The sequence below is a fragment of the Ammospiza caudacuta genome, chromosome 10 (assembly GCF_027887145.1).
Source record: "Ammospiza caudacuta isolate bAmmCau1 chromosome 10, bAmmCau1.pri, whole genome shotgun sequence".
In the NCBI taxonomy this organism is placed as follows: Eukaryota; Metazoa; Chordata; class Aves; order Passeriformes; family Passerellidae; genus Ammospiza; species Ammospiza caudacuta.
Genome location: NC_080602.1, coordinates 28,048,109 through 28,072,282, shown reverse-complemented (window position 1 = coordinate 28,072,282; position 24,174 = coordinate 28,048,109). Strand labels below are relative to the sequence as shown.

General features: G+C 65.4%; 4 protein-coding genes across 4 annotated transcripts; 2 read left to right on the top strand and 2 right to left on the bottom strand.

Annotated features, from left to right (window-relative positions):
* Positions 1-3,435: 3,435 nt before the first annotated feature.
* On the top strand, positions 3,436-4,162 carry SERF2 (small EDRK-rich factor 2). The gene is made up of 3 exons (XM_058811728.1): positions 3,436-3,516; positions 3,743-3,851; positions 3,952-4,162. The coding sequence occupies exons 1-3, from the start codon at positions 3,510-3,512 to the stop codon at positions 4,013-4,015; spliced, it is 180 nt and encodes a 59-aa protein (XP_058667711.1). The 5' UTR covers positions 3,436-3,509; the 3' UTR covers positions 4,016-4,162.
* Positions 4,163-5,539: 1,377 nt separating this feature from the next.
* On the bottom strand, positions 5,540-8,917 carry SERINC4 (serine incorporator 4). Its single transcript, XM_058811676.1, is given in 13 exon segments — positions 5,540-5,756; positions 6,050-6,226; positions 6,228-6,269; positions 6,271-6,335; positions 6,545-6,617; positions 6,821-6,947; positions 7,018-7,113; positions 7,381-7,592; positions 7,655-7,748; positions 7,842-7,921; positions 8,008-8,186; positions 8,609-8,740; positions 8,867-8,917. Coding segments are annotated over 13 exon segments (1,545 nt in total).
* A 938-nt stretch (positions 8,918-9,855) lies between these two features.
* HYPK (huntingtin interacting protein K) lies at positions 9,856-11,090 on the top strand. Its single transcript, XM_058811705.1, has 4 exons — positions 9,856-10,242; positions 10,421-10,476; positions 10,708-10,759; positions 10,926-11,090. Exons 1-4 carry the CDS (start codon positions 10,057-10,059, stop codon positions 11,019-11,021), a joined length of 390 nt encoding a protein of 129 aa, XP_058667688.1. The 5' UTR covers positions 9,856-10,056; the 3' UTR covers positions 11,022-11,090.
* A 358-nt stretch (positions 11,091-11,448) lies between these two features.
* On the bottom strand, positions 11,449-15,761 carry MFAP1 (microfibril associated protein 1). Its single transcript, XM_058811530.1, has 9 exons — positions 15,581-15,761; positions 15,258-15,477; positions 14,439-14,571; positions 13,950-14,137; positions 13,430-13,538; positions 13,199-13,359; positions 12,800-12,959; positions 12,266-12,355; positions 11,449-12,151 (listed from the first exon to the last, which is right to left on the bottom strand). The coding sequence occupies exons 1-9, from the start codon at positions 15,657-15,659 to the stop codon at positions 11,969-11,971; spliced, it is 1,323 nt and encodes a 440-aa protein (XP_058667513.1). The 5' UTR covers positions 15,660-15,761; the 3' UTR covers positions 11,449-11,968.
* Positions 15,762-24,174: the final 8,413 nt, after the last annotated feature.

Here is a 24,174-nt window from a genome sequence, read left to right as displayed (position 1 = left end):
AGCGCAGGCACACAGAGTAGGCTGGCAACGGCCTCACTCAGCAGCAGCAATAAATCTGCTTTCAAACTGGTGCAGGAGTAGTCAGCTCCACTGACATCTGACAATTACCCATGTAACAGTAGTGCTGCTTCCTTGATGGGCTGGACCGTGCTCTCCATCAAGCCAAGGAAAGTCAGGAAGGTGGTTCTAGTCCTGTCTTTGCTCCCTGCTCTGTGACTGTTGCCCTGGTGGCCGTTGGGGCACTGAACACAGGTAGAACTTGTCAGCATCTTTGGCCCATAGCATCACTGCTGGTGCTCAGGGCAGCCTGGGTGAAGTTAGCATAAGTCTGGGGAAACTTTCAGGCAGGATGGACAGAGGATGTGGAAGCGTTGTGCTGGTGGCTGCCCAGATGTCCCCCGCTATCCTGCAGCTGCACTGAAGGTACTGAGCTTCAAAGTGAGGAGAAAAAGGCATCTGATGAAGTATTTGTGTATTTGCTGCCTGGAATACTTGGCATACAGGATGGCTACAGACCTTTCAGTGAGGCCTGCGTGGAGAGCTGGTCCTGTGTAAGGGAGAAGCCACCACTCAAAGTAACACATTTCCCCCAAGCAGGGAATGGTGCTTCAGGGTAGCTGGAGCAGCTGGCACTGCTTCAAAGACTGGTCCAGATGAGCAAGGAAAAAACAGCAGCAGCAGATTGCTTGGGAGGCCCCGCTTCTTGTCAGAATCAGGCTTTTGATGTGAGACAGCCTTGGATGGAGATGCTCACAGTGATTCTTCTGCTGATAGCTGGGATAGGCCAGACCCGGCCTGCAGCCTCGGTACCGGAGACGCCCGGCCACGGCATTGCCGGGAAGGCGCGGCGGGGGCGGCGGGCGGTCCCGAGGGGCAGGGGCGGGCGGCGGGAGCCCTGTGGCGGGGCTCGCCCTGGGCCAGCTATTTTTGCCGCCGGCGCGGACTAATCCCCTGAGCCGCTTCCCGGCATTAGGTAACGGCGCGGCGGCATGCGCTCCGCGGTGTCCCCGGCCCGGGCAACCCCCGGCAGTCGCGGCGCGGCGGGACCGGCGGCGGCACGCCCGGTGCTGCGGGCTGGGGGCCGTGGGCAGCCGCCGCCGAGCCCCGAGGGGGCCCGGACCGAGGCCAGCGGGTAGCGGCGGGCGGTGAGGAGGGCCGGGGGCGGACATGCCGGGCCCGTCGCCCGGCGGCTCCCCGGAGAGGGAAGCAGGGGCCGGCGGGCGGCCGCGGGGGCCTGGCCAGGACCGGCGGGTGCGGTTCCGGCTGCCTCACACCGCCATCGCGGTGCCGTCGGTGCGCGAGGAGGAGCAGCTTTTCTACCGGCGGCTGGAAGCTCTGGCAGTGCCGGGGCCCGGCGGCTTCGGGCCGCTCTTCGCTTCCGACGGTTGGAGCGACTTGACGGGTGAGCGCCGACGGGCGGCCTCAGGGCCAGCCGGGCCGGCGTCCCGGGCTAGGACGGCCGGTACCGGGGAGACTCGAGCAGGGAGTGCCAATTTCGGGACTCCCGGCTCGGCTGTCAGCGCCTCCTCCCGCGCAGAGGACCGGCTGCTGCGGAAGCGCGTGGTGCGGGCCGGGCCGGGCGGGCCGCGGCCGTTGCCGGGCCAGGAGGTGTCGGTGAAGGTGCTGGGCGCCCTGGAGGACGGCGGGCTGGTGGAGAGGGACCCGCGGCTCATCTTCGTGCCGGGTCACGGGGACGTCGTGCAGGTGAGCCCGAACCGGTGCGCGGTTCAGTGCCGTGCGGGCTCAGCGCCGCCCTGGGCTCCGACCCGCCAGCCCCGCCGTGCCCGTCCACAGGCTCTCGAGCTGGGCGTCCCCACCATGCAGCCCGGGGAGGTTTCCTTCTTCCTCGCCGCTTTCCCCTACGCCTACGGCCGCCCGGGCAGGTAGGGCGGGGGAACGAGCAGGCGGGGACTGGAGCACGCGGGGGGCGGGAGGGCAGGAGGGACAGGCGGGGACAGGAGGAGCCGAGCCAGTGGGGCCGGCAGAGCAGGGCACCGGGGCGGGCAGGGGTCGCGGGCAGCCGGCGCTGTACCAGCAGGGAGCCCGACGTGCCGTCCGAGGCGCCGCTGCTGTTCGAGGTGACGCTCCTGGAGGTGCGGGACGGCCCCGACCCGCAGCCGCTGCCGCCCGCCGTCCGCCTGCGCCTGGGCTCGCAGCGCCGGGAGCGGGGCAACTTCCACTTCGCGCGGGGTGACTTCGCCGCGGCGCTGCGGTCGTACCGGCTGTCCCTGCGCGCCCTGGACGGCCCCACCGCCGGTGAGACCGGGCGGGAGGGAGGAAGGGCCCGGGGCTGCGGGGCTGGAACGCTGAGGTCGCCACTCGCCCCGCAGCTCCGCCCGGACCCGAGGAGGAAGAGGAGCTGCGGGAGCAGCGCGTGAAGTGCCTCAACAACTGCGCGGCTGCCGAGCTGAAGCTGGGGCGGGCGGAGGAGGCGCTGGCTGCCTGCGAGGCGGCCCTGCGGATCTGCCCCGACAACGGTCGGGCGTTGCTACGGCGCGGGCAGGTGGGACTCGCATCGCCCCGCAGCGTCCCGCTCCGCTCGGCCCGGCCGTCCAGCCACCCTCCGCTCCTCTCCCCGCAGCTGCTGGCAGAGCAGGGCCGGGACGCAGAGGCGGCGCTCGTCCTGAAGAGAGCCCTGGAGCTGGACCCGGCCAGCAAGGTGCGGGGTGCGAGGGCGGGCGGTGGTCCCACAGCACCTGGTACTAGGAGTGACGCGGAGGAAGAGGATCTCGTGGGAGTCGGTGGGTCGGGTGTCCCACCGCAGCCGCCCCTCGTCCGCAGGTGATCCACACCGAGCTCTCACGGCTGGCGAAGCGCCAGAGCCCTCCATCCAGCACCGGCCCGCAGAATTCCCGCCACGACCCGATGCCGCCGCCGAGCCCCGCGTGCGTAGGCGACCTGGGCTGTGCAGGGACGGATGCCCGTCCCGTACCCGGTTGGCGCGGATAGCGCTTATAGCCGTCCCTCCCTGTAGAGCCCCCGCACCGCCCTCGGCGGAAGGAGCGATCTGAGCGGCCCCGCAGCGCCCCAGAGCCTGACCGAGGACATAGAGGAGCTCTCGTACCATCCTCCCCCCATCGCCCCACACTCCCTGGGGCGGGACGGCGCCCGCCCCCTGTTCCGCACCGCCCGCCCCCTGTTCCGCACCGCCCGTCCCGTCCCGCACCGCCCGTCCCGTCCCGCTCTCTCCGCGGGCGGTGCTCCCGCACGCCTCGTGACGTCACGGCGGGGGGCGGTTCCTCCTCGCCCGCATCCTCTCGCGCGGAGGCGGCTGCAGCGCGTGCGCCCAACCTTCCGCCTTTTTCGCCCCCGCCGGCAGAAGGGAGGCCATAGCCTGCGGCCAATCAGGCGGGGCCTTGCCGGAGAGACACGCCAATGGGAGTGAAGCGGGGGGTGGATCGGCGCAGTGATTGGCTGTGGCATCCCTTAAAGCGCGGCGTGGGGCGGGGCGCAGAGGGGGGGTCAGTGCGGGACGTGGCGGTGGAGTGGAAGTGGGAGGGAGCGGCGCCATGACCCGTGAGTTGGGGGGGAAAGGCAGGAAGGAAAGGGGGTTGCGGCTCACGAGTGTGGTGGGAGGCTGCCCTGGGACCCGGGAGTGCGGTGGGGCCGGGGTCAGGGGCCGTGCCGTGATCCGCCGGCGCGCCGAGACCCGGCCTGCGGCCAGCGGTCGGGCCGGGTGTGGGGGGTGGCGGCGCGGCCCGTAAGCGCGGCCGGGCTGCGCTGAGGCGGCCGCGTTTGGCAGGCGGGAACCAGCGCGAACTGGCGCGGCAGAAGAACCTGAAGAAGCAGAGCGACTCGGGCAAGGGCAAGCGGCGGGACGACGGGCTCTCGGCTGCCGCCCGCAAGCAGAGGTGAGCGCCGGGCCGGCCCGCCGGCTTCCCCTACCCCGCTCCCTGCTCCCGCCCCGCGGCGGTGCCGGCCCCGCCGCCAGCCCCGCCGCGCTCCCCGCAGGGACTCGGAGATCATGCAGCAGAAGCAGAAGAAGGCCGATGAGAAGAAGGAGGGCAACAAGTAACGGGCGGCCGCGCCGGGCTGCCGCCCCAGGGCCGGTCCCGCCGGCAGGATGCCCCGCGCCGCCCCAGGCCGGGTCCCGCCGGGACCCCCGGCATCGCCCCGCGCCCTGCGGCGCCGTCCCCTATTAAAGTAGCTGTGGAGCCCTGCACGCTGCGTCTGCTCGTCCGTGCGCCGGGCGGGGGGTGGGCGAGCATGGGTATTGCCGGCGGAGCAATCGCGTCCGCGGAGAAGGACCGAGCACGGCCGTGGCGGAGTCAAGCGGCGGCATCTTGACGGTGAGGAACAAAGGTGGGGTCGGGCCTGGGCGGCCCTTGGGGCAGCACCCGGGGCTCCGCGCGGGGCTGAGGGCCGAGCGCCCCGGGGCGGCTGGGAGAGCTGGCAGCGTCGAGGAGTGAAGGTGACCGGCACGGCGCCGGGGCGCAGCCGGGGCTCCGGGCCGCTCGGAGGGCGGCGGTGGAGAGATGGCGGCCGGGCCTGCGCACCGGGGGAGAGCCGCGCTGCGGCACGGCCGGGGCGGGCCCAGCTGCGGCTGCCCGTCCGGCAGCAGCGCGGAGCCGTGCGCCTGGCGACGGGGTCCAGCCCAGTGCTGAGGCCGGCGCCGATCGGCCTTTTCACCTCCCCGCAGGGCCTTAATAGTGGCGTCAGCCTCAGCCGGCAACACGGCGACGCGTCCCGCGTCCCGCCGAGCCAGATGCAGCGCCGCCTTCCACCGCGCCGATGCCGTCCTTGGCGCTGGTCTCGCAGAACAGGCAGCCCGGAGGCTGGGGCTGGCAGCGGGGCCCTAGTTACCCCGGGGGCCCTGAGGAGCTGCTGCTCGCCATGGCCGGCTGCCTCTGGTCTGTGTGCACCCCCTCGGCCAGGCCACAGCTCCGTCTTGTTCCCCATCAGCATCAATGGCTGTGACTGCTCGACTGTAGGACAGAAGGGTGCTATGGGGCTCTCTGGGGCTGCCCCAGAGGGCCATGCCAGTGCTGTGGCAGGCTGCCCAGTGGCCTGTGCTTGCAGCAGGCATGAGCAAGGCATTGTTTCCCCAGAGGACAGCCTGCGCTGCCTGCAGCACGGGGGTCTAGCAGAACCCCGCTCAGGCTCTGCGGGGACTTGCAGCAATGCTGCTGACTCGGGGTGTTTCACAGAGCTGGCACCCCCTCCCTCCATCCCCATGGCAGCAGCCTGCGCAGGGCAACGGCCTAGGCTCAGTTCAGAGTTTTATATAAAAATGTATTCAGGCAGGTATTTACAGTGAATGCACCACGGCAGTGGCAGCCAGGGCAGAGCGCTGCTCCCCCAGTGCACCCAGTGAGGCTGAGGCCAGGGCAACCAGGCTGCGGGCTGAGCACCTGCCACCAGCTGGCTCTGGCCCTTTGGGTGGCCCTGGCATTCACCTCCCATGTTCCCCTCAGGCTCTCGGGTGCTGCCGTCTGCTGGGACAGGGGGTCGGGGGAGGCCAGGAGGACCAAGCAGGGCTGGGGCACAGGCACGGGGCACAGCAGGGACCAGCCCTGGGCGCAGTTTGTCCCGGCAGGGGCTATGTGGAGACGTTGATGCGCTGTGGAGCACGTCGGCGCCGCACAATGCGTGGCCCTGTACTGCTGCGTCTGTGTTGTGGGGAGCCGTGGAGGCAGAAAGGGCTCAGCAGCAGCCACAGGTAGAGCAGGACACAAGCCCAGCACGAGGACACCTTCACCCAGAAGGTTGACCAGCTGCCATGTGTGAAGGTGGTCTCCAGCACTGCGTTCTCATAGCTGGTGGGAGAGGGCAGGGCTGGGTACCCAAAGGATGCCAGCAGAGGGGGTTCCAGTGCCAGCTGCAGCCACCAGATCACCCTGTGTCCCAGTGGCCACGTGCCCCTGGGCATGTGCCTTCCATGGCCCCCCAGCCCTTCTTGCTGCGCTGCACGGCTGCCACGGGAGCAGTGCAGGTCTGCGGGCACAGTCCTGAGCAACCCCAAGCAGGTGCCAGCTCGGTGATACTGGCACAGCCTGGCACAGAGGTTTGGAGTGAGAGCAGGGAGGGCTGGGCAGCAGCAGAGCCCTACCTGAACCAGTTGGTGAGTGTCATCATAACATAGAGCGAGGCAAGGAAGAAGACAAAGTGGAAAGCTGAGTAGCTGTAGACCACCCGGTCCTGCTCATCCTCGATGATGAACTGTCCTCTGGCACTCTCCTCTACTTGCTCACATGTCTGGTCAGTGCCTGGGGGAGTGTGGGGATATGGCACTCCCAGGCTGGGACACAGGCTCTGTCCACTCCCACACAGACACTGCACTCACCTCTCAGCTCCTCCTCCATCTTCTCAGGGCAGCAGAAACAACAGGAAGGTTTCTGCAGGGAGAGCAGAGTGCTGACTGCCCAGCCCCGTGGCCAGCAAGGCCAGGCTGAGCCCTGCCTGATGCCAGGGCAGGTGGTGTGGGCAGCCCTCTGTGCTTTGCCAGACAGACCTGCCCCTCTCTGGGGCTGGGACAGGGCGTTGAGGTGGTGGGTCTGGGCACCCTTAGCAGGAGGACACGGAGCACAGCTGCATCCATACTCACTTTAAACTCAAAGCTGTAGACTTTGACCATCCAGAGGGGCCCAAAGACCTCAGCGAGATACGAGGCTTCATTGCTGTGCCCAGGAGAGAGGCAGAAATCATGACACAGGCACCCATCACGCTGTGCTAGGCTCCCAGCCTGCCCCATAGATTCCCAACGCCACAGGAGCTTTGCTGTGCTGCCCGTGTCCACCCACCAACGCCCCACCTGCTCCTGCCCTGCCGCCCCTCGGGACAGCCCTGGCAGCCCGGCCGTGCCCGGGCAGGGCGCACGCACCATGCGAAGAGCACGCAGGCGTACATGATGGCAGCGCCCAGCACGGCGACGGTGGTGTCCTCTGTCTGCAGCTCATCCTGCCCGACCCCCGGGAAGCACACAGTGAGGTTCTGCCCCTTGTACAGCACTGCAAGGAGGTGGACGTGAGAAGGGCATGCATGATGGGGGGAAGGCTGGTGGTGGACAGGGCCACCCACCTCTCTCTGGGGGACGGCTGGACAATGCAGAGAAGGTGAGGTACATCACATAGCAGCTGATGATTGAGGACTGCAGCAGCCCTGCCCGCGGCTGCTCTGCAAGAGTGCAGATAGAGGTGTTACTGGAGTTCCTGGAGTAGCCTGAGCTGGTGGGTGGGGCTCTGAGGGGGCCCTGGGCAGCCCCCTCCTGCCACTCGCCCATCCAACGCCTTGTGCCAAGGTAAAGGAAGGGCCAGGAACCAAGAACTGAGTTCTCCTCCAGTGCCCCAGTGCTGGCCCTGAGCTGGGGCCCACAGTCAGCACAGGACACAGCTGGCCATGCAGCATGGCAGCCCCCAGCACGCTGTGCTGTGTGATACTCACTGAGCCGCACACACGGTGTGATGGAGATGAAGGACATGATGCCACAGAGGCTGCCATTGATGGCAAGCAGTGCTTTGTTGAGGTGGCAGGCGGCTGGGTGGGTGTAGAACTTGTAGAGGAAGGAGAAGGCGGCAGAGGCGAGGGTGTAGAAGGTGGCCGTGGCCAGCAGCACAGCCAGATACCAGCGCTTGTCCTGCGCAGCTCCTGTCAGCCTGCAGAAGAGTGGATGAGCAGTGGCAGGGGACAGGTACCCACCCAGCACCCCGGCACTCACCAGTTCTTGTTCCAGGTGTGTGCAAAGGCTGTGATTAGCACCAGCTGGATGAGGATGAAGGCGAAGCCCCCACAGACACCTGTGTAGTGCCAGGCTGGGGGAAGATGGCAGAGGTAGAGATGGCACAGGGCAAGTGGGGCACAAAAGGGGTGCCCAGGGTCCCAGCTCAGGTAGGGTGGGGACACACCTTGGATGAAGTTCTCCTCAGGGATGAAGAAGCTTGCAGCCCAGAGGCCCACCAGCACCAGCAGTTTCAGGAGCCAGAACCTGCAGAGCAGGTAACGTAAGTAGGACAGAGCCCCTGGCAGCCCCATCCCAGGACACCCTGTCCCAGCCCCACGGCCCATCCTCACCCGTTGTGGAGCTGCGCACGGCAGTCAGAGCTGGAGCGCACGTTGAGCAGCAGGGCAGCCTGTGCCAGGTGGAAGCAGGCAGTGCCAAAACAGACCCGGTACACGGCCGAGGAGCCCACCAGCTGCTCGCAGTCTGTGCCCCCAGGCAGGTGTTGGCACAGCACCACAGAGAAGGGCACCTGGCAGGCACGGTGGTTGATGGGACAGGGCTGCTGGTGCGTCCACCCACCATCCCCCAGTGCCCATGGCATCCAGCACATCCAAACTTTCAATATTCCCACCATTCCCAGTACCTTTCTCAGTACCCTGGGACTGCTGGGACCCCCAGCATGCCAGGCAAATCCTGCATCTCTGGTACCCCTGGCACCCCTTCCTGCTTGGCACCTCCAGCACCCTTGTCACTCCCAGCAGCCCTGTCACTATCCCACCATCCCAGTATCCTCAGAATCCCAGTACTCCTGATGCCCACGGCAATTCTGGCATGCCCAGTGCTCCCCTGGGTCCCCTGAAGTGCCTGGCACCCCAGTACCCCCAGAACTCATGGTACCCTTGGGACCCCCAATACTCCTGGTACCCTGGGTGTCCCGGTTCCCTCTGTCACCTTCTCCGTGATAGCCTGGGCCACAGTGCGGGACAGCATGAGGCAGCACACAGCAGAGGCCAGGACGTGCAGGAGCGTGTAGAGGATACGCGTGCTCGTGGACACGCGGAGCCCGTGACAACCGCAGCAGAGCTGGGGAGGGGCACTGTCAGTGGGGATCCCAGGGGACCGGCACTGCTCCCCAGCCCGGCCCAGCACACCCTGCCCGCCCAGTCCGCTCCCCGTCCGCTCCCAGCCCCGCCGGACCCCAAGTCCCACCTGGAGAAGCAGCGGGTGCAGGAGGTGCCCCCGTGCCGCTGTGCCCGCCATGGCCCAGCTCGGCTCTGCTCAGCCCCCGCGGCGTTGATGGGATTAGGGGATTGTCAGCTCGGCCCGCCCTGCCATCTGCTCGCTGTTCCCTCCAGGCAGCCAACCCTGGCGTGCTCAATGGGCCCCGTCCGGTGACTCCTGGCCTTGGGCATCCCTGCCCTGAGCCCGGCCCTCCTTGGGCAGGGCAAGGCCCGAGCAGGTGCCCTGGACATGAGCTTGCGTGAGGGGCACCTGTGTTCTGCACACGGCGTCTCCCTGATGCCAGAGCGGTACCATACAGCTGTGTGGAGGGGCTGGGGATGCGGAGTTTACTGGAGGGGGGAGCAGCCCCGGGCACAGAGGCACCCAAGGGACACAGGCACCTCGCTGGGTAGCGGGGCGGCGTGAAGCGCATCCAGCGGGTAGCAGGCTGGCCCAGGGTCGGCAGGAGCTGGGGACAAGCAAGGGGATGCAGGGGGCTGGCGTCGCCTTCCTTCAGCCGCTCCACAGCCACTCGGGCTTTGTGCGGGCAGAGCCCTGAGACGGCGGCTGGCGGGGCTGCGCCTGCAGCGGCGATGACACGGATCTCCCGTGCCCTCCTCCAGCGCACACGGCGCGGGGCCAGGCCCGGCCCGCGGTGTCCCCACGGCGGGGGGTGACACGCCACGGGAGCGGCGGGGGCGGCAGCCGGGGCCGCGCTGCGGTACGGCCTCCGACGGCCCGGCACCGGGGCACGGGGAAGCACGGCGACAGCCCGGCCGCTTGTCGCCTCCGGCAGCGCCCGGGGAGTCGGCCAGGCCGCCGCCGCGGCTGCCCCGTCCGCCCATCCGTGCGAGGGCGGCGGCGGCCATGTCGGGCTGGCTGACCCGGCAGTCCCGGTACGCCGCCAGGGGGCACTCGCGGGCAGCGGCGGGGCCGCGCCCGCCCGGCCGGCTCCGCGCCTCGGCAGCGCCGGCGGCCCGCTGCTAGCGAGCGGCCCGGAGTGCCGGCGCTGCCAGCTGCGAGCTGCGCGGAGCCCCGAGAGCGCCGGGGAGCGCTGACCGTGCCCTCTCGGCGGGGCCGGGCCTGGAAGCCGGCCTCGCCCGCGCTCCGTTCTGGCGGCGCGCGCCGCTCGCCGCCCCCGTCGGCGGCGCACGTGACCGGAAGCGGGCCGCGGCGGCATGGCGGCGGAGGGCGATGTGGAGCTGGAGCTGGAGACGGAGCCCAACGGCTCCGGCGGCGGCAGCGATGGGGCGGGCGGGCGCGCGGCCGAGAAGCCGCGGAAGCACGATAGCGGCGCGGCGGACCTGGAGCGCGTCACGGACTACGCGGAGGAGAAGGAGATCCAGAGCTCCAACCTGGAGACGGTGCGGCGGCGGGACGGGACCGGGCCAGGGTGGGAGGCCGGGCGCTGCCTGCAGCGGGGCCGAGCCGGGCGCTGACGGCCGCGCCTGCACGCCCGTGCCGGTGCCGGTGGCCGTGCCGCCGGCGTGGCGCTGACCCGCCCGGTGCCGCGCATCGGGGTGACCGCGCTCGTTCTGGCAGGCTATGTCGGTGATCGGAGACCGGAGGTCCCGGGAGCAGAAAGCCAAGCAGGAGAGGTAACCGTCCGCGCTCGCTCCGGGGCAGTGCCTGTCTTGTAACTTGTCGCCACTCGGGACACGACTCAGGCATCTGCTGTCCTGTGCGACATCCCGGCCCCTCCCCGGCCCCCTCCCAGCCCCACGCTGCTGCGAGGGGTCGCTCCTGCCCACCTGACGGCCGAGGGAGCGCCGGGGCAGGGGCCGGCGGGGACTGTTGGTCACCGGAGGTTTGTCCATCTTTTGCCGTAGGGAGAAAGAACTGGCAAAAGTGACCATCAAGAAGGAGGACCTAGAGCTGATTGTGAGTACGGGCGGGACCCCAAGCAGGCTGTGACATGTCCCAGATGTGGGTGCACCCACGGAGGAGGCCGGGGCATCCTGCCCTGAGGCCGGTCCAGTGTCCCCATGGGTGGGTGTCCCCCAGAGCCCTGTGGGTGCTGTATGGGGCTGTGTCTGTTTTTCTGCAGATGACAGAGATGGAAATATCGAGGGCCGCAGCGGAGCGCAGCCTGCGCGAGCACATGGGCAACGTGGTGGAGGCTCTCATCACCCTCACCAACTGAGCTGGGGGGCCATGGGCTGCCAGGCATGGGCCTCTTGCCATAGCAATAAAGGCACTGGTGGGACTGGGCTGTCTTTGTGGTCTACACAGTGCTTAGCACATGCCCCTGGCCCTGAGTGCATGGCACCCACAAGTGGGACCCAGTCATGTGGTATTGTGTTGGCAGTGCCAGCTGGGCACCCCCTTGACAAGAGCAGGACAAAGTGACCTGCCTGAGCAGTGAGATGTTCTGCTCTCCCCCTCTTTTAATCTCTGCCCCGGGACAGTACAGGCTAGACAGGCCCAGGCACAGTCCTGAGGCAGTGGTGACAGCTGATCGTGCATGCCCTGCCCAGGCTGGTGCCTCCTGTGCTACCCCAGCTCACCATGGCTCACAAGGAAGGCACAAGAACAGGATGGCCATGTCTTTAAGAACAATGGAGCCAGAGTAAGAAAATCCAATCTTTAATCAAACCCTCCCACCCCATACAGGTAGAAAAGCCAAGCCCTGCACGACCATGGTGAGGAGATAGGGTCACCAATGACCACCTCAAAACAGGGCCCAGACTGACACCTGGGACAGTACAAGCAAATGGTTGTAGAACAGAGAAGTGCAGAAGTCCTGTAATTCTTCCAGAAGTGGATGTGCTGAAGCCAGGGGTGGTGCTGCAATGTGCCAGACACTGCCAAGGCTCCACAGTGGCCGTTGCTCGGACATAGTGTGGCCACCAGCCTGGCCAGCACCACAGGCCATCGTCCTCCACACTGCGTGGGCAAGGAACCCTTCAGGTCTGCTCAGCACAGGGAGAGGCGCACCTCATCTGGGTAGGCATGGTACAGGGAGGGGAAGGGCTTGCCACCACAGGAGTCCTGGAACATGTCCCTTCTGGCCCTGCCCAGGCTCTGGCAGCTGGCAGAGCAGCGCCCTCCTGCCAGCATCTGCCACACCAGACCCTCCAGCCCGTGCTCCTAGGTAGTTTTCCGTTTCTTGGCCGAGGGTCTCTCAAAGACATCCCGCACCCCCGCTGCCTTCTGCTTAAAGAACTTGGTGTTCTGTGCACTCTCCTGGCCCCAGGCAGAGTCAAAGGAGGTGGTGTCCTGGTCCACCAGGTGCGTGTACTTCGTCCGCCCTGAGCGCCCGAAGTTCTTGACCTGGGGAGCAGAGGAGCTTGTGAGCAGCTGTTCAGGGGGATGCAGGACCAGCTCCTCCCACCTGCCCACCCCCTGGCATCCAGGCTGGGCACCCTCTGCCAGCATGACACGCACCTGCATGACTTTGGGCAGGATGGTCTTGTTGAAGTGGTCCTCGAGGGTCGGAGCACTGAAGTCCCTCTTGTACACCTCTTCATCTTCATCCTGCAGGAGGAAACACCTGCTTAGCCTAAAAGGTTCCAGCAAGTCTTGGCAGCAGTGGGGGAAGCTGCCTGAAGGTCGTATTGCTGCTCTGCCAGGGCTGCCACAGTACTTGCAGCCCTATTAACTCCTGCCAGAGTGGGAGATGTGAGCATTGTTCCCCAGGCTGCTTCTCCAGTGGCTCGTGCAGAGCTGACTTGGGTGTGTCAGCCTGAACACCAGCACAGGGACAGCTCTGCAGCTTCAGCTCCATTTCAACTGGGAACCCCTAACCTGACGTGCTCTGGTGAGGTTACTCTGGGTCAGCTTCAGCCCCGTGGTGCCTCTGAATATTGGTTCTTGTCCCAGGGCACCGCGGGAGAGGGGAGGCTCCCCACAAGGAAAAGGTGGCCCTGTGGTGTCACACCCGCAGCCAGTGCAGCCAGGCCTAGCCCTAAGCACACTCACCATGAAGAAGGCGCCGCGGTGGTAGTACTTCTGCAGGAATTTGTATTTGCCCTTCACTGCCTTGTTGGTGATGACTTTGCCATTGGCCCGGAGCTCAGCGCGGCGCTCCTCCTCCGTCAGGTTCCGCATGCGCTCAATCTCTGCCTTCTCCTTCTCCATGCTGGGTGGGAGAGAAGCTCCTGAGACCCTGTGTCCCCACAGCGTCTCCTGGGAGAGAGGCTGTCCCCAGCTACCACCTGAGAGCTTACACATTTACTGCTAGGGAGCAAAGGCACCCTGAGGGCAGGCAGGAGGAGCTCTGGGCATTCAGTCCAGCTGGGACCCTGCTGCCAAAGGGCAGCTGAGGAAAAGGTGCTTTAACTGCCTGTGGGCTCTCAGCCTCTAGCAGACAATACTTACGCTTCTCGTTCCTCGCGGTCTCGTTTGATACGCTTCAGCTCACGGACTTTCCAGGCCTCGTACTCCTCCTCATCGTTCTCATCATCTGTGTCAAGTGCATCCAGTGCTGCCAGTGAGCGCTTGTTCTCCTCCAGCTCCTTCTTTGCTTCCTCTTCCACAATCTGCAGTGAGGTCCAAGCTAAGCTTGCTGCAGTGACCGCCCTCTCCGGCCTCCAGCCCACCCCTCCGCACCTTTAGCGTGTACTTGCGCCGCTCCTCTGCCATCCTCTTTGCCTCCTGCTCCAGCTCCTTCTGCTTCAGAGCTTCTGCTTCTCTCTCCTGCACTGTGATCCGGTCCTTCCTGAGAGCAGAGCGGTGACAGCCTTCAGCCCTCCCAAGAGCCAGCAGTGGCTCAGCCTCTCGCTGGCTCCCACACCGCAGCTGCTTTCAGCCTTTGCCCTCTCCAAGGACAGGTCAAGTCCCGGGGCTCTCCCCTTCCTGGGGACTACCGCATCCTTTTGCCACAAAGAGCTTTGGTCAGACTCTGCAGCCTGATGTTACAGCAACCCAATGTAATTGATACAGGGCTGTGGGAGCAGGGATTGTTCCTTGCTCCCTAGCTGTGCCCTGCCAGGCTGTGACCGTCCCATCCCACCCCAAAGAGGTGAATGGCTTCCTCACAGTGAGAAGAGACCGTGGCTGCAAGGTCTCCTAGGGCCCCAGCTTCTGACTACCACGATCCAGGGCCAGCCCGTGCACTTCCATCACCTACTTGCGAATAAAGACCGGTTTGAGACGTGGCTCCATTTCATCTTCGCTGTCCGTGTACTCCTCATATTCGGATTCTGACTCAGACTCTTCTCCAGACCGACCCTCATCTTCCAATTCCATCACTTCCATCTCCTCAGTTTTCCTCTCCTGTGCTCGCTGACGCATCATCCCACGCCGACGCTCGATCTCCTAATGGGGACAAGCACAGAGCAGTCAGAGGCCAGCCCTGCTACCACTTTTCTCTCTCCTGTGAAACACATGTCATGTCTGGACTGTTGGCTTTGAGAAGATGCACATGCCTTTCTGGATGTAGCGTGGCCTCCCCCAGTGTCCTGTTCCATGCCAGAGGATGGTAACCCACCAGTTAAGTCATGGCTAGGTGTGACACTTGTCCAAATACATCAGACAGCCCACATATCCATGCAAAGGGTAGTTCCAGCCTGTGCCCTTCCAGCTTTCCTAGGCCCATTATCTGGCTCTGCAAACACACCTCATCATCAATCTCTTCCTCTTCCTCTTCACTGGTGTCCTCCCGCTCCAGGCGCCAAGCTTCTCCCCCCTCCACTTCTGAATCGCTTTCTCCAACCACCTCAGGTTCCACGATCTTGCGGTGTCTTGCCAGCCTGCAAGACATGCCAGTCAACACACGGCACTTGGGAAATAGGGGGCTACAGGCAAGGGACTGCTCACACATCACTTCTGGCAAGGCCACAGTAAGCACTGGGACTGCCAAACACAGCCACAGGGATACATTCCCTCAGGAGGCCACAGTGCCTGGGCACGGGCAGCTCTTCCCTGTCCATGCTCCAAGGAAGAATGGAGTTCCCAATGAGAAGACTGTTATTGAAAACAAAACCAACAACAGCTCCACGGGAGGCAAACAGCACTCAGTGGTGTTTTTCTGCAGATGACAGAGATGGAAATATCACGGGCAGCAGCAGAGCACAGCCTGCGTGAGGGCAGGGACAATGTGGTGGAGGCTCTTATCACCCTGTGTACACTTCATGAGACACCATCATTCCTCGCTACCCTGAGCCTCAGGACGCTGCACTAATTTCTATTTTGGTGCCTGTTTTTGATACCGTCCACACAAACACAGCTGGACATGGGCTGCACCTGGCTGGCTCCTGGCTGAAGAGCAGCCCCAGGTACAGTGCAGCATGGATATGAGAAGTCACAAACACTCCTGCACTGGACCATGTTCCCAGCTCCTGCCCTGTGCAGTTTCTCCCTGTAGCAGAGCAGAGTGCCAGCCCCCTGGCCCCACACAGGCAAAGGAAGCTCAGCTCTTGCCTGACCCAGCACTCACCGCTCCTCCACGTCCTCGGCAATGCGGTTCTGGAGACGCCGGAGCCGGGGGTCGTTGGCCAGTTCCTCCTCCTGTTCCTCGGGCTCGACCTCTTGCTCCTTCGCCTTCTTGATGAATTGGAACTCCTCATCCTCCTCCTCCGAGGACTCCATGGGCGCGTAGTCGGGCCGCTTGCCCGACACGTACCGCTTCACCTTCACCTTCTCCATGGACAGCTCGCCTGCGGACGCCGGGCCGTCAACGGGGGTCTCGCCGCCGCGCCCCCGCCTCCCCGGCCCCGCGCCCATGCGGCCACCCCGCCGAGCCCCGGGCCCCCAGCTCACCCTTCTCGTTGCGGACGGGCACGGCGCCCGCCGTGGACTGGATCGGCGGCTGCTTCATCAGGGCGCTGGGGACCGACATGGTGGCGGCGGGCGGGGGCCGGGCCGGGCCGAACCGAGCGGAGCCGCTGACAACGGCGCCTCGAGCGCTCACCCGGAACCGGAATCTCTGCCTCTTCCGCCGCGACCGGCGCCGTCCGTGGCCCGGAAGTGACGCTGGGCCGGGGCCGCTGCTCGGAGCCTCCTCCCGGGCCCGCGGTTCGGCCCGGCGCGGGCTGTGCCGGGCTCGCGGCTGGGTGCCAGGGCGAGTCCCCGCTCCTTTCGCACCCGCCTTCGGCCGGGAGGGGTTCCGTTCCCTCCCGCACCACGCGGGTTTCCCCCCGAAGGGGCGTCAGGGCGAGGCACCGGCCGAGCGGCCATCGGCCGGCGGGGGCACCGGGCAGCGCCGCGATAGCGCTCTGCTGCTCGCCCGGGGGCGACTCGCCTGGCGCCTCCGGCCGTGTCTGAATGGCGCCGGGACTCTGCAGGCCCGGCCGTCCCTCTGTGCAGGGAGCGCTCCATGCGGGGCTGGAGCTGGGCCGGCCGCTGCTGGAACACCGAGCGCTCGGGGTCACCCGCAGCTCGGTGACCGGGGGAACGTCCCCCGGCACATTCCTGTGCCGAACCGCCCCCCAGAGCCGGAGAAAACCGCCGCTCGCTTTGGCGCACAGCGGGGCCGGGGGGGCTGCGCCGTGCCCGCTGCCAGCGCGGCCGCTCCGGGCGGAGCGGGGCCCCGCGGCCGCGGCCGCTGCTGCAGCCGTGCAGCTCCTTCGTGCGGCGTCCGCCCTTGCCCCCGACAGCCGGGAGGACAGTGTCCCTGCTCTGCCCGCTGCCAGCCGGCTCCAGCAAGGACAGACAGCTCCTGCCCCGCCGCGGGCCCCGGAGCGCCCGGCCTGGCCAGCGCCGGGAGGCTGCGGCGGGGCAGGAGCTCCGCCGTGCTGCTCGGCAAGGCTGGGGCAGCTCCCGGGAGTCCCCCTGACCTGGGTGTGGTAAAGTGTCTGTGGGGGAAGGCTGCGGCCACGGCTGCTGCTTGGGGATTTTCCATGAGCAGCCGGGCGCTGCCTGTGTCAGCAGGTCTCAGCTCCCGAGGGCTGCGCGGTCCCACGGTGTCGGGGAGCGGCGGGTGCGGGATGTCCCTGGGCGCATATCCTGCCGCAGAAGATAATCGTTTCTCTTAAGTTGGTAAAACTGCGTCACAAGCCACTACTGCCACGTCTGCCACTTTCTGCCTGCCACCTTCTGCTGGCTTCTACGAAGAAAGGAAGAGGAAACCCTCTTATCTTCCATGAAATCTGCTAGCTGGCAGGGAAATTTAGGATGCAGGGGGGCAGAGCCATGCTTTAACAGTTCACTGGCAGTAGTAGAGCAGGTGCTCTCGTGCTTGTGTGGCAGAGGCCCTGTGGGGTGAGGCCAGCTCTGGCAGCCAGGAAAGGCCAGGGCACATGTGCTTTTCCAGTTGGTGGGTCAGCAGTGGAGCACAATCCGTAGGGGAGTGCAGGGAAGTGCTTTTCTTTTGGTGTCCTTGGCCTGGGTTGGGAGATGTCCCTCTGGCAGCGTCTCCTGCAGCCAGTCTAGGGGAGAGCAGACCCAATTTTTGCAGCAGTACCACCCTAGTCTGGTCCCAGAAGTGGCTGCAGAGGTCCCAAGGCCACCACGGAGGTTGGCTCTCACCTGGGGGACTCTCCTTGGCCTACAGAGATGCCAGGGCTGGGCAGATCCAGGCATGGGGGCAGGTGGGCCCAGTCCCCTGCAGCACTGACTCAGTCCCTGCTCTAGTTCTGGGGAAGGGTGTCCCTGCAGTGCCCTCCATACAGACCTGTTTCTGCTGCAGGCAGAAATTATGCTATGAAGCCGATGGTTTGCCTGAGCAACTGAGGCATTGGTGCCTTTATAATCCTAGAGCACCTACAGCCTCCGCCAGGAACGAGCAAGAGTGGATCTGTGTGCTTGTTGGTGTGCTTCTGGCCTTTGCACCCAGGTGACAACCAGAACACCCACTCTGTGTTTATGTTGTTAATGTTGAGGGTTGTCACAGTGTGTTCCCAGCTGGTGACTCCTGTGCCACGTGGCAAGGAATAAGCTTTAACAGGACTTGGAGGAGCAGTTGGCCACAGCTATGAGGAAGCTTGGGGATTGCACACAAAGCAGATACTGTCCCATTCAGGTGAAGCTAAACTAAAGACCTGGGCAAAGAGGGAAATGCCTTCAAGCCTGGCTCACTTCTGTGGCTCCAGGTGCTGGAGGCCATGGCAGGAAGATGCCCCTCACTGTGAAGTCTTTTGCCCCATGTTCCCTTTCCCCAGTGCAGTGGCTGCTGCTATCTTGGCCCTGCAGCGCTTGGCAGTTGGCAGCTGGGCTGCAACAGGGTGGGAGGCACTTCATGGGGCTGAGCCCCCCATTTCTGGGCTGGTGTGAGGCCATGGAAGGCTGGCAGCTGTTCCATGAGTGAGCCTGGAGCACCGGCCAGTCTGCCCCTCAGTGCTGTGCCAGCCACATCTGCTGGTCTTTGGGCTGGGTTTGTGTGTCCATGCTTGTGAGCAGCCCCTCCGCAGCCCACAAAGCCCGTGGGCACATGGCATTCCTACTGCTGGGCTGCAGGTGGGCTCCCAGCCTGGCATTTCCTGCCTGTGTGTGCGTGTGTCCCTGTGCGTGTCACTTGTGTGCAACGCCCCAAGTGCCACGGGCACCTTATGGACTTAGGCTGGGCAAGGCTGTCCCTGCACCTGACCGGCAGGTGATGACAGGGTGCTGTCGCAGGACAGGTGATGGAAGGGCACGTCCTGCAGCCCAGAGCAGGGGCAGAGCCAGACTAGGCTGTGGATCGATGCCTTGGCAGCATTAGGACTGCTGCTGACAAAGCCTAAAGCAGATAGTTACAGACCTCACCTTGAGCAGCTGCTGTTTGTGTCTGCAGCTGTATTGCAGGACAAGGTCAGGGTGTTTGGGCTGGGCCCAAGTCCCTGCATGTGGCCACAGTGAGATGTTGTGTCTGGGAGTCAGAGATAAATAGAGCTGCTGGAGTCAGCTGGACCTTGTGGAGCAGAAATCCTGCCTGTGCCATGGCAGTCCCAGCTCCCTGGGCACTAAAGGGCCTGCTGGTACTATCCAGTGTGGAGGGGAGGGGATGGGCTGGAGAGACTCCAGGGAAAGGGACGGCAGCCTTAGCTTTGGGAGAGTGTGAGGATGTGTGCAGGGAGAAGGCTGGACAGCACAACAGAGGGACTGTGGGCTCACCTCTGCTGGCATGGGCGGCAGAGCAGGCTGCTCTGTGCTGGGTAAACCTGGTGTTTATTTGGTGCATCCAGAAGTTTCTGCCTGCTTGGTTTTCTCTGCTGGTTTCTCTGTGTGGGCTCTCTGCCCTTTTCCTGCTATTGCCTATTCATTAGCTGCTTTCACCTGCAATCCTGCAGGTCCCCCAGACCATGGTCCCCAAGTGTGAGATTTGTGATCCTGGCAGATGTGTGGCAGTCGCTGTTTCACCCCCTGGCTGCATGGTGGCTGGGGGCAGAGAGGGGTGCCCGGCAGCCCTGAGAGGCGAGTGGGGCACAGCGGCTGCTCAGGTCCATGCTGGGGGCCCTCTCTGCTCCTTCTGCAGCTGGGCCCGGGGCTGCTGGGGCAGCGGGTCTCCTCCCCGTCCTGGCATTGTGCCACCTGCAGCCAGGTGCTTCCCGAGCCAGGCGTTTTCTTTGGCAGGGCTGTGGGGTCAGCGCGGGTCCCAGGCCACGGTTTGCGTAAGAGCGCAGTGCTTCCTGCCTGCCTGCCCCGCAGCACCGCGATAAGCCCGCGCTGACAAGGGCCCTTTGTCAGCTCCTCTCAGCACCGCGTGTCACAGGGCTGTGCTGCAGCTCCTCACCTGCCTAGGCACGGCTGCCAGCGCCCAAAGGAGGCATCCAGAGATAAGGTTCACAGGTGGGGCAGGCAGCCCGTGTCCCGTCCTCCCTCCCACCACCGCTCTGGACTCCAGCTCCGGCCCTGCCCCTGCCCATGCATCCTCCATATAACCCCATGGGGCACAGCTGGCTCCCTGTGCCCCCAAGGGCAGGCCCGGGCTTGCCAGCTATAGGGACGAGTCCTGAGCATGCTGCAGTGACACTGCGGTGAGTGCTGCCTGTCTGGTGGGCGCCTTCTCCCCCTGGTGGGACCGTGGCCCTGAAGGTGGGCCTGGGGCACCACAGCCCCTGTGGCTGGCGGTCTCTGGTGCAGCACTTGGGGCTGGCTGCCAGGGTAGGCCCAGCCTGTGGCCAGGGTACTGCCCTGCAGAACTAACCCAGTTTAGCACAGCAACCTGCCCTGTGCTAGTTTTTCTGGGCTGTTCTCAGCATCTCGGTTACCAAGGTGACTGTTTCCTGTGTGATTGCTAATGCTTCACGATCTCGATCGTGGTATCTTAGTGACTTCCTTTTCTCTGTAAAGAGCACTAGGACCTGCTCCTGCCCCGGGCTGCCAGACTCATCACAGGTGTGGAGGATTCAGGTCAGTTTGGGTTCAGGTCACTTTGGGTTCTGCTGCATTTGTGTTGCTAATGACATGGTCCCGTGCTCACCGTGGGTTGTTCTTTACAAATGACTGAAGCCGTGTTTCACTTCTCACCTTTTCTCCTTGGTGGAAATCTCTCTCTTGAAACGAGGCTAATAGATTTTCCTTGTGTTACTCTTTACCAGACAGATTTTCTGTCAGGCTGCTGCACACAGACCTGGGGTTGCAGCCCCACGATATGGACCTCATGGGAAGTGCGATTCCCGCAGCCTGGTTGGGGAACTCTCTACTCCGGGGTCTGCCATGGCTGGAACAGGCTAATCTGGCGGGGCTCCTGTCCTGCCAGCCCCGTGTCACAGCATAACGCACCACTTGCTGCATCAGGTGGGAGACTGGGCATCTTCTGCGTGCTCTTCACTGCAGGCACCCTTACACCGCCGGTCACTGCCGCGGGCCCGTGGCGGGGACTCACGGCTCTCACGGCGCAGATCCGGGTTTCCCGCCTGGGCTGGCATAGGGTTTCCCCGGGTGGCAAGGACAGCCCCACGCTCGGCTGCAAGAGAGGTCGTGCAGAGCCCCGGGCTGTGCCCGCTACTGGCCGCGGGGAGCGGCCCCGCTACTGGCGGGCGGCGCGGCGGGGTTGCCGGGGGTCCGTGCCGGACCCGGCGATGCAGCACGGGACGGAGGGGCGGGCGGCGGTGACGGCATCCGGCGGCGCCCGGCAGAGCGGCGGCCGGGCCGGGCCGGGCCGAGCCGAGGGAGCCGCGCGGGGCCGGTGGCTTGGCCGTCGGGGCGGGGCCAGGCGGCGCTGACAGCTGCGCGGCGTAAACAAGCGGCCCCGCCGGCCGCCCCGGCCGCCCCTGCCTGGGCCGGGCCCGGCTCCGGGGCGGGCGCTCCGGGCGCCCCGCGGCGTGACGCGGCGCCGCCGACAGACGGGCCCGGCTGCCGACGGGACGGAGCGGAGCGGGCAGGCCGCGCGGTAAGGACGCGGGACCGGCATCGGCCTGGGGTGGCTCGACCGGCCGGCGACCGCGGTTTGACAGCTGGGGCGGCCCTGCCGGACGGGACCCGGGCGGCGGAGGGGCCGGGGCGACCGGCGGGGCCGCAGCCGCTAGGCAGCCCCAGTCTTATGGCGCTGCTGGCGGGGATGTGTGCGCCCGGCGGTCCCCGGGAGCGAGCGGGCAGCCGGGAGGCCGCGCTCGGAGCTCCGGACGGCCCCCGCCGCCGCGGGAGACCGAAGGGCAGCCAGGCCGCCTCCCGCCCCGGCCCCGGCCCGGCCGCCGCCGTCCGGAGCTCCGCCGCTGGAGCCGCCCCGTGCGTGCAGGCCCGGGGCCGCCGCTCAGCCCGGAGCCGCCGGGCTGCTCCCGTGCGGGGCTGGCTCCTTGGGCAGCGGGCGCGGGCCGGGCCGCGGTGCGGAGCCGGGAGCGCGGCTCCGGGCTGGGTGCGGCGGCCAGGCCGTCCCAGCACGCGGTGCTTCGCTGGCGACGGGTCCGGCGGGAAGGTGCCGCGGGGTCCGGGCTGTGCCCCGGCGGCCAGACTGTCCCCACGTGCAGCGGTCACCGCCGGAGCGGGACGGCTGCTGGCGTCGGGACCAACGCGGGGAAACAGCGCGGCCTGGGTGCCCGGTATTGGCACGTACGCTGGTGGACCACGGCAGGTAGTTTTCCATTGTGCCGTACTGTGCTGAGGGCCTTGACAGTCTGACACCCGGGGCTCCCGTACAGCCTCCGGCGGGTGCTCGCGGCTCTGGCCCATTTGTCGGGGCGGTCCGGCCCGGGGCTGGCCGAGGTGTGGTCGCTGATGGGGAAGCCCAGCTGTGCCAGGGTCGCTGCACTGTCTGTGCCGTAGCCTCTGGCGGGGTCTCCGGCGTTGCTCGGAGCTCTCTCCTGTGGCAGTGCCGCAGGCTGCCAGCTCGCTGTGGCCACTTCTGGATGGAGGGGCTTGTGGCTCCTCTGGGCACTGCCGGCTCTCACTTTTCCAGCTGGCCAGATATTCTGCTTCAGATTTCTGAAGCATGACCAGGGTCCCTCTGGAGCTCCGAGTTTGGAGCTCACCCTGGTACCATCATGTCATGGGCTCCCTTACACTGAGTGGGTCATTCCCTGCTCTTTCCCTACAAGTTATTGCGTTTGCTGTCCCAAAAGTGTGAGCTGTTCCTGGGCATGCCTGGGTTCATGCTGGAGGTGACGGTGTGCCCCTTTTCCTGGTCCTGGTTCCACCGGGTTGCGGGGATGAGTCACACCGGTGTCACCATGTTGTGCTCCATGAGGAAGGGTAGAGCTGAGCTGCTGCTGGTGACAGGCAGCACAGTGCTTGCCATGGCTGCCAGGCACTGCCTGGTCAATGGCTGTGGAGATGAGAGCCTGCAGGTTTGCTAGAGGTCAGGAGCTCCCCTTGACTTTTCTCCTTCCAGTCTCTCATTTTGCTGGCACCTGAGGACATCTCCTTTGGGCTCCCCTTGGGACTGGAGAGGCAGGTCTCAGTTGCTCCCACCTCTGTACTCAGATAGTTGCATCCCAGTTGGAGCAGGGGTAGTGGCGGCAGGAGGCACAGCAGTCTCTCTTGCCTTGCCTCTCCCGTCCTTTGGTGCCCTCCTCTCCTCCTGGTAAATTCTCTGTGTTTATAAGCAAACATTGGGTAATAGGCAAGGTAAACAGCACCTCCACGCAGGAGCAGATGTGGGCACACGGCCAAGCCAGGCGGCTCCTCGGCTGTCGGTGTGCCGTGGGGGCAGCAGGCGCTGTGTGCCAGGCCCCCTTGCCCAGGGGCTGACCCACGTCTCCGCGAGGCGCAGCCTGCCCTCCCGAGGGCTGAGGAAAGGTGCCCTGGGCATGACCTCTGTGCTGTCTCTGCAGATCGTGCTTCTGTCCTGGATGGTTTGTTCCTGTGCTTCTGTGGGCTCGGCCCCATGTGGCCTTGGGCTGAGCTGGGACCAGTAGGGCAGAGAGGCCGGTGTGCCTCGGAGTGCTGACGCTGGGAGGCTGCTGGACCTGCTTCTCCCAGGACCCTCCTGCTCCTGGGACCCTCCTGCTCGCCAGCTCGAGGAACCCCGTTACTCTGATGGATCTGAGGCCCTGCTCGCTGCTGTTGCTCTGGACTCTGGTGGTTGCCCTCACTCTCCTGGACCAGGAGGTGCTGGCCCAGCATATTTACACCAACACCTGGGCTGTGCTCGTCCCTGCAGGACCCCAGGAGGCTGACAGGCTGGCCAGGAAGCATGGATTCCTCAACCTAGGCCCGGTAAGTCTCCTGCTTCCCCTTCTCACTGAACTAGTGTTCTGTGACGTGGTCTGGGCAGGTGCTGAGCTTAGTCCCAGAGCTGGCTTGGGGCCTGCTCTTTCTGGCAGCAGGACCACTGTGTTTGTGCCTGTTTGCTGTGGCCTTCCAGCATCTGCTGCCTTGACTCAGTGGTGGCAATTACCTGTACGGAGCCAGGGTCTCCCCCTGTCCCTGGGACCGCTGGTGACATGGTACGCTGCCTGCTGGATCGGGAAGGAGGAAAAGCCCATCCTAGCGTGAGGAGCTGGCCTGGAAGTGCTGTGTGATGAGGGATGGGGAAGGCTTCCAGATTCCACTGTTGCTCCCCACAGCAAGCTGCCCAGTGCAGCATGGCCTTGGTTCAGTGGGACAGCAGCAGCGTCTCTGAGCTGTCCCCAGAGGGGTCTGACAGCAGCTGTGTATTCTTACTCCTGAGCTGTCCTTGACAGAAGGTGTGTCAGCAGGTCCCCCCGGCTCTCAGCTTTCCCTGCTGTCAGCCAGCGACCAGGCAGTGTGCGTGGCTGTGCTGGGAGTGAGCTGTTTCTCTGGGAAGGAAGTGCAGGGTGAAATCCCAGAGGAAATTGCACAACTGTGGCTGTGGTGTCAGGACCTCGCTGTGCGCAGCTGCTGGGAGCGGTGGGAGGGAGGGTGGCTGCTGCAGGAGCCAGCAGGACCTTGTCCTGCCACCCAAAAGGAGCCCTGCATGGGCACTGGGTACTCTGGGCCCTCTGGGACTTGTGTCGTAGGAGTGAACTGTGGGGGCTGTGGCTAGACCCCAGTGAGGGTGTCTGTGCTGGGTGGGCCATGGCATTGCCTTAGGCAGC